Raw genomic sequence first — 8,918 nt, 5'->3', positions numbered from 1 at the left:
CTTGCCAAAATAGGATGCGTTAGGCTTACCAAGACTAGCAGCAGCAAGTTCACGAAAAATACTCAATAAATCATTTCAAACAACCCTCCGAACAAGAAAAAAGCGCCGCGAGGCAGCCGCTGTGCAAGGCGATAACACAGAACAGGGAGGATAAGGACGTAACGTTGCGCAGGCTTGCGGTTGGAGACAAGGCCGGAATCCCACATGGCGCACACACGCCGTCAAAAACGTCTTCAAATGTGCAAAAAAAAAAAAAAATTATGACGTCACAGGAAGTCACGTGACTAGTTTAGTTTGACGTCACTTCTGCGGGGCAGGAGCCACCGCGAGGGGGCTAGATCTCGTACCCCGCGCGGGGCACGAGACTTACCCTTTCAATTAACATGAGAAGCATCTATGTGCCTCATGTTATAAGTGAAAAGAATTTTAAGATGCAAAAGACATGGAAACTAAAAGAAACAACCATGAAACACAATTAAGGCGGGCCCCTAACGTTAGTGCTCAAGCCGGCACTAAACAACAATTTAGACAAACTTTAGACTCACCAGTGGTACCACTCCATACAAAGGTCACAGCCTATCGTCTTGATGGTCCTGTCATCTTTAAGCTTGCATTCAAGGCAGAACCACAGGCCTTGCTCCTTTTACTCATTCACTGTAGCATTAGGAAAAAGCACACAATCCACAACGTCAACCCAAAAAAGTAACTTGCAATAAGCTTTGAGAGTAATTGCTGAGTAAAAAAAAAAATATAATTGCCCCGCTTATTTTCGGCAACGAAATTTTCAGATAACAGTAGAAGTAATTAAAGACGCTGAACAAAAAACTCCTTTCGGTGCACCAGTGCAAGATACAACACACTTTCTCGCATGTGCATACGCTTCTATTTATCTGGTTTATAATAATTGAATGCTTTTGTGAGTGGATAAAGCCAGCGAGCACGTACGCTCCAAATGGTTAACAACACGCCATCCCAAAGTTTTCCGTCATGATTCAGAACACTACACAGTTGAAGGAAAATTTATTACTAGCTGATGCAGAACACAGCTGCTAGTCTCCCCAAGCCCACTCGGCACACTGCACTGCAAAAAGAAAAGTTCATATACGTACTTCACCTAGCAGGCTAGCACACACACAGGCAAACTACTACGCATGCGAGACACGCACGCTACAGACAACGCAAGGCATAAGAGAGAGAGAGAGAGAGAGAGAGAGAGAGAGAGAGAGAGAGAGAGAGAGAGAGACTGGGCACTCAGCGCCGCAAACGAGCTCGAGGCGTGCAAGGCGTGCGGACAATTTTAAAAGTTATCCGCGCGAGGCGTGCGGACAGTTTTGAAAGTTAACCGCGCTAGGCGTGCGGATAGCGGATAGGGACAGCCCCGAAAGTTCCCGTTTACAGCCAACCGCTATCCAATCCATATCCACTCAAAGGATGGCTTCCGGGCCACTCGTTGGAAACAGATCTGCAAGGGTATTTGTTTTGAAATTTATCAGGCTGTAGAAAGTCAGAACGCATCGTCCCTATTTCGCGGCTATTCAAAGAGGTACCGGACAAGAGGCTGCTTCTCTCAAGCTGCAGTTAGCCACGTAAGTATGCATAAATCTTGGCTTAGCAGGTCTTGACGGAGCTTGGACGTGGGAACAGCGTTTCCATCCTCTGCCACTCGCGTTGATGCTTTTTGCCACTAACCGTTACGCTCTTGTTTCTGCAGAACTCGAAATGGACCCAGCCTTACTCAGAGAAAGAGATGCGTTCAAGAAAAGGGCGATGGCCACTCCTGTGGTCGAGGCCCGAAAACGCGATCGCGATTCTTCGTCAGGAACCTCATCGTCACAGCCGAAGAAAAAGGTCAAGCCACCGAAGCCAAAAGGTAAATTAATATCATTCATTCATAGTTAGCCTATCTAAGCGTGCTGAAGGATGAAGGCCACTCTTATAGATCTCTAACTGCCTCTGTAAATTACTTTGCGACGATTCTTTGCTGCAGGAAGTTGCTCAGCATTTGCTTCCTTTTATTTTCATCTTCCCTCTCAGAGACTTACAACTACAAGGCATCGTCTGGAGGCTCACAATACAACTTCAGCGTTTTAGCGAAAATTGTGAAGCACATGAAGGTAAGGAAGCTGGCTGTTCTTCCGGTAAGCTACCCGGCCTCCTGTTGCTGTTGTTGAGGCACCAACGCGCTGTGCCAACTAGGGCGCCAATGTGCGCTTGCCCGAGATCGCCTGTAGTTCCGCTACAAGGCACAGATGAAAAGATCAACACTGTTTTCTGAGGTGCATTAGACAGAATGGACTGGTCGGAGGAAGGAACAAGACAAACCCGCCAATAATGACAGGTGTCTCTTGTTGCGGCAGCCATGAGAATTACTGCCTTGAGATATTTTTTTCGAATTTTCAATTGAGTTCAACAGCAGTAGTGTTGATGACCACGGGAGGAAAGCCACCAAATCCGGTTGACAGAGTCCATGGCTGTGAATGCAAGGCAAGCAACCATAGCCAACATTCGGTCATATTGATAACGTGTTCACTCTGGACATGAAAGTGCACAGAGGGACCAGAAATGCAACAAACAAATAGCAGCGTACAAGAAAAACAACAGTGAACTCACTGGCTTATGAAATGTGCAACCTCTACAAAAAAAAGTGAAATGAAGCAGAGCTGCAGTTGGGAAAGCAGAACTACGTCACGAATAAAGACAAAAGTGAAAAGCACAAAGGCCAAGCTTACAACTTCTAAGTTGCAAGATGTTAAGTTAAGTTTGTGTACGTAAAAGGAAAGAAGATAGCACATCACTGTTTACTGAGGTTTGCTTGTGTTTGTGGGCTTGCTCAGAGCTCGAAATGACAAATGGTTTTGGGCATGTTGCTAAAATTAGCTGAGCTATGTTTGGAAATGCATTTAAGGGCATCGTTACATTTTCTGATGTTGTATTGTAATGGTTCATCAACATGGTTTTGTAATAACCATCTGAAGTATTTTAGTTAAGCAAGATACCGTCAAAGAAGCCTTGTTTGCTATATTTTTATTCTCTTTTACAGCCACTGTGAACAAGGCTTTCATTGGGAGCCGAAATGCCTTTTGCTTAGTAAAATATTTTGGTCAGTGTTTTCATTCTATTTTATCGACCTTTACTGACCAGACGAGCTTCTGTCAAACCTTCGATAACATGGTTTTGTAGTACTTGTCACGAAATAAAACTAAATTCATATCTGTGAAATGGTAATTTGGACAGCCCTTTTGGTATTCCATAAAGTGTATTTATACTGGATAGAGTATTTGTCCAAGATACGAGATAACTAATTTTTTTTTTCTGGTGGAAACAAGGAGTTGTGAAAAAAGATGTTAGCACTTTTATGCAAAAGAATGCCAGTAATGCACCAGATTTTGTATTTAGATTGCGCAAAAGCAACTGGGTCATGACATGAAGTCTATGTGACAGACTGTTTTTCAGTTCACATGGTCATCTCTAAACCCTCTGGTAACAGGCTAGCCTCAGCAGTGACTGGCAGCGACTTCAATTCCACATTTTCATTGTATCCCCGCTCGTAAAGTAAAAAAGATTTTTTTCTTTTAGAGATTCTTTGTTGGCATTTCTTCCAAATTGTATAACAGCTCTGCCCTAACATTTTGGATTGAAAGTAACTTTTTTGTTTTATTCTGATGTCTTTTATTCCGATAACAATTGATGCGTATTTTTATATATAGGCTGCCCATTGAAACTCCGTTTATCGTCCGTTCCCATTCTCTTAGCAAAGGCACCTGGAAGGAGACACACACCCATTGTCGCTCGAGGAAATCCTGGATGAAACAAACCAGCTGGATCTCGGGGCACGTCAGAAGCATTGGCTGTCAACAGAGGTACGCACATTGCCTTTTATAAAAGCAGCCGTGCAAGCCAATGCCTTGGTGATTGTATTTTAGATATAGTCGAACCTCAATATAACGAAGTATTATCGGGACAGCAAATTAGCTCGTTATATCCGGTATTCATTGTAAGATTAGAGGAAAACATTGCTCTAACAAATCGACAATCTGGCTCGTGCAAAAATGCTTGATACAAGAATGCATTTTTGGCGTTCCGGTGTCCGCCCCCTAGGCGAGACAAATTACGCCTGTTGGTGGCTTTTCCTTTTCCTAAGTACAATAAATACATACATACTTCGAACCCACTATAAACAAGGTGACCCTTACCTTTCTCCTTGTTGCATTTCGAGCGCTGAATGAAACGGAACACGAGTACGTGAAATCACAACAGAACATAATTAACTTGACAAAACATGCCTTCATCCTTGTTTATTTGATGAAGGATGTTATCAGTTTCGTTATAAAAGAATAAGTGTCATTGAAAGAAAGCGCGACCAACCAAAGTTCGTATTTAGTTCGCTATAGCCGATAACTTGCTATATAAATGTTTGTTTTAAGAAGCTTTGACTGTACTGTAATCCTGGTATCAGTGGCCTGGTTGACTTTCTGGCCTTTTACCACATTTGTGCTCAAACGCATCACAACAGCTGCCATTAGGGTAAAAGACGCAACACACATACAGACACCGTCATCGCCATCACCCTACTCCCCCTCCTCTCCAACGCTAACTGGGAATGTAATTCCAATAAACTTGTAGTAATTTGAACTAATTTAAAGTAGTTCCAAGTTTAATGCAGTGCTGGTTCTGAAATGCATTTGTGTGCACATGTTCTAGCTCAGTGGAACCAAATCTTGCAGCCAGTCCGTGGGGGATATTTTGTACTAGGGTTTGCAGTCCACGGGAGGCCTTTCAAGCTCTGCAGAGTGTCCTTGCATTGTGGTGATTTCATGTAGGCTAAGAGCGTTGTCTCCCTGATAATAGTGGCTTGTCTAAGCTTCATCGGTGAATTAGCTCTGAACTAAAGCCTGTGGTGTAGTTGCACTGAATGTGTGGAATCGGAGTGTAGTACTGAAAGCCTGGTGTGTATCTGCGTGCTAATTAGTGTGGCCACTCTTTTACCATACCCCACACTGCAGCCGTAGCCAGCAGGAACACTTGATTATTGGTCTGTCTTTTTTTGCCTGCCCAGAGCAGTTCTGAGCAGCTCCAAGCAGCCCGTATTTTATTTGCCCGTAGAACGTCTATGGCAGGAGCAGCTCTCGGCTTCTTGTAGCTGCTCGGAAATGCTCTGAGCAGGCAAAAAAGAGAGGCCGTATGTTCCCAAGAGAGTGCAAAAACACTGACACGGGGTCTGCACACCGACTAGGACAGTGTGACTTTCAGTTGAAGCAAAGGCGTGCTTGCTCGGCATATTTTTTTATACATTTCACACTAACATTCACCGGGTACGGATGCAAGCGACAGAATAGCAAAACAACCCTTGCAGTGGTGATGTTCTTCCTCCATCTCCTCTGCACTGTCAGAAATGCATGGCGCCGTGACTGTTAAAGGCCAACTGCACTCCAATTTCACCTCGGCCGAATTTGCTATGAACGTACAGTACGTGTCGCCAAGCTGACTTTGACATAACTGGTAGCCCTGTGAAATGTGTTGTTAATAAGTTATAAATGTTCAAAATAGCTCTGTCGCAGGCAACACTGCATTTGCCGGTGAAACTTGCAAACAGCAATAAAGCAGAAGTGACAATGCGGCCGGCTAACTGTGTTTTCCCTCAGCCAGCCATGACAACCGGTCGAGCTCCGATAGGCGCTTGTCTCCTAGGGCTGCTGCGAGGGGGAAACGTTGCACGCAGGTACCCTCCAGCAGGACGGCTGCTTACGGCCACTCTTTTGCTGGCTGGGCTAGCTGCAGCATCACTTGTAATGGCCGCACTCTTCTCAGTTTCTGTTTCTAAATCGCCAATTCTTGACGGCCGTTTGCGCCGTAGATACACGTATTTGAGCTGTCATATTTTGTGTCTTGGAGTCATTTTAGGCATACTATACGAAAATAAGGTTTTCAAGAGGTCGAAATTTTGAGTGCAGTTGGCCTTAAAGCAGTAGCGATATACGTGTGTGCCTCACTTAATTCTCAGGGCACTGGGAGTTGGGAGGCTGTGTTTGTGTTTACTGTACAGCTGTGTACGCTTGCAGGCTGCTGCAAAGCTTGTGTTGTTCTCTTTGTTATGTTTAATTATTGGCCATATCAGTGATAGTTGTAGACAATTCCAAAAGGAAGAGCAGACACAACCCAAGGGCACTGGACAAGATAGAATGTGCAAGTCTGATGTCTGCATTGTCTTGGTTTTATTCTTGCATGGTTTTATGCATTCATGCATACATGAAAGCGGAGGTGCGGCAACGTGGCTACGGCAGCTAGAGCCTAAGTGGAAACAGCTTCTGCATCTTGTAAGACGCATAGCCCACAAATCCGGAGGAGCCAGCACACGCACAGCTCGTACCCTCACAATGGCAATACTAACGTCCAAAGCTTGCTACGGAGCTGTGTGTTTTGACCTGACAAAATCGCAATACGACAAGCTGGAAATACTACACCGGGAGTGTCTTCGGGTGATAACGGGCCTGCCCCGCCATGCCCGGGTCGAGGAGCTGCACCGCTACTCTCGCATCCCGCCGCTCAGAGACATCATCGCAGAACGCAAGGCAGGACACGATCGCCGCCGTCTCTACACGCCAGCGGGCCAGTTGCTCCTAGAGCTGGACGGGGAACAGCTGGGTGAACAGATAGAAGTGCTCCGCGCGATCGCTCCCTGGGACGACGTCCAGGTTCGTGTCACGAAGCCAGTCACGCGCCGTCGCACGAAAGGGGATCACACGGCCCAACGAACCGCCCTTGCTGAGAGGGCTGACTTCCAGGACAACGCCATCTTCACGGACGCCGCCTGGGACCCAGACACCTTCCGGGGAGCGGTCGCTGCCGTCCGAGGACAGCAGCGGGATGCGCAGGCGTTTCAATACTGCCAAGAGCAACCTGTGAGGTCACTTGAACTGCAGGCCATCCTTTATGCACTAGAGAAGTTGACTGAATGTGCAAGGACCAGCCCACTTTCTGTGCGAGGACAAACCTTCACAATTTTTACCGACTCTTTGGACGCCCTCAAAAATCTGACGAAGACACCTAGAGCCGGCACTTTGGCGCACAACGTGAAAGTCGCTTGCGCAACCCTTCACGAGCTCTACGGCGTGATGGTGCGGGTGGACTGGGTCCCGGGGCATGCGGGCAGCATCGGAAACGGCGCCGCCCATGACGCGGCGAGCGAGCTGTTACGTTTCCGCTCGTCCCCCCTTGACACAGACCCTCAGGCTTCGCTGCTCTTTGACCCGGACGAGGAACGCGAGCGGATGAAGGTGCAAGCCAAACGAGAACTGAGGGCGAAGGTGCCGCACAATCCCCACCCACTTCCCAACGGGCTTCCGCGCGGTGCGGAAGTGCTAATATACAAGGCTAGGACAGGTGCTGCACTTACGGAAGATGTTCTGGCCAAGTGGCGAGCACACACTGCATCCAAAAGAGCTCGTGGCGGTGACCCACAAGTGGACATCACCGATCAGAACGAGGAGGGCGACCAGGCAGCCACTGCGACGTGCTGCACGTGCAGTACCGGTGCCTCTCCAACGTTAAGGCACCTACTGTGGGACTGCCCCGGCCTTTCGCCGCTGAGGAACAGGCACAAGGGCGCCGGCGTTACATCATTGGAAGAATGGACAACCCCGCCCCCTCACTTGGACGCCGCGAGCATGATCCTTTCTTTGTGGGAGTTCGTGCGAGCGGCAGACCTGACCGGACGACTCTGACGGCCGCCCCACTCCCTTTCCCTTCTCCCCTCTTTCCCAACTAGGCTACCAAGCCCCCCCCCCGTATCGTTAATAAAGTTTCATTCATTCATTCTTGCATGTTTAAGTGTACAATGAGTGGAGTGCCCTGGGCATTCATCAGGACTAGGACGTAAGCCCTCCTCTCGGGGGGGTCTCAGATCTTTCTACCTGGCTAAAAACAGCTGCGTTTTCGTGGAATCTCTAGGCAGAATTTCAGGTTGCCTTGGAAGACGCAAGTTCGCCCTGCATTCCACGGGTGCCCTTATGGTCTGATGGACATTCTGTCACATTTGAATAGCTAGTTTTCCTTCTGTTGAATGTATTTTGACTTCTTACCTTTCAAATCAATGTAATTATGAAAAATAAAAGGGTAAAATAATGGAACTTCATTGTAGTTTTTACTGCGGCTGTCACAGAAAAACATTCGTAACAAAGCAGCCGAAGCGTGTTGTCGGTGGAATATTTTTATTTTGCAAGACACCCTCTGGACACCGTGCTTTCAAACCGATGCCACTTACAGAGCTTTGGTTTTTGGGAGGCATTCCATGCGCAAGGAGTACACCAGATTGGCTGACCAGTTCTTGTGAGGTTCTTGGTCTGTAGAAAATCATTGATTGCATGTGATTGCATTGCATGTGATTGCACAGCCGCACTTCAAGGGACTTTATACACTACGTTTTTGTACTCTCCACAAACATCGTGGCATGCTTCTTGGTGCAGACAGGAGGCCTAGGTCCACAGCGGTTAGCAATGCGGCACATAGTTCCAGGTTTGTTGGGAGCGCTGAAGACCACGTGCACACCGGCGCGCTCCGCATTTTTCTTTACACGATGCGATATTCCTTGTAGGTATGGGATAGCATTGATTGCATTGATTGGTGACCTTTTGATATGTCCCAAGGGCGCAGGTTTGTGTCCCAGCCGCAGCAGCCACTTTTCTGATGGAAGCGAAAAGCAAAAACGCACGTGTGTTTAAAATTTCAGCGCGCGTTACAGATCCCCAGGTGGTCGAAATTAACCGGAGCCCTCGACTACGGCGCGCCTCATCGCCTGGGTTGCGTCAGCGCGTAAAACACTATGATGAAGTCAAATCAACTTTTTGATATATACAGGCAAGAGCAGCAATTTCCAGCTGACGGAGACTGGCAAAACATGGTGGCGTGCTGTTGAGGAAGAG

General features: G+C 47.3%; 1 protein-coding gene across 1 annotated transcript in view; it reads left to right on the top strand.

The window, feature by feature from the left end:
- Positions 1-1,407: 1,407 nt before the first annotated feature.
- The window catches only part of Tfiiebeta (transcription factor IIEbeta), a 26,574-nt gene continuing 19,063 nt past the window's right edge, over positions 1,408-8,918 (top strand). The window contains exons 1-4 of the mRNA XM_077707100.1: positions 1,408-1,586; positions 1,712-1,870; positions 2,035-2,114; positions 3,753-3,860. Of these exons, the coding sequence (XP_077563226.1) occupies positions 1,720-1,870; positions 2,035-2,114; positions 3,753-3,860 (339 nt within the window). The 5' untranslated portion in view covers positions 1,408-1,586; positions 1,712-1,719. The remainder of the gene's footprint in view (positions 1,587-1,711; positions 1,871-2,034; positions 2,115-3,752; positions 3,861-8,918) is intronic.

Source organism: Haemaphysalis longicornis, unplaced genomic scaffold (genome assembly GCF_048455015.1).
Source record: "Haemaphysalis longicornis isolate Haplotype H1 unplaced genomic scaffold, Haemaphysalis longicornis Haplotype H1 scaffold_4, whole genome shotgun sequence".
Classification (NCBI taxonomy): Eukaryota; Metazoa; Arthropoda; class Arachnida; order Ixodida; family Ixodidae; genus Haemaphysalis; species Haemaphysalis longicornis.
The sequence above is the reverse complement of the archived record's forward strand: the minus strand, read 5'-3'. Positions and strand labels throughout refer to the sequence as shown.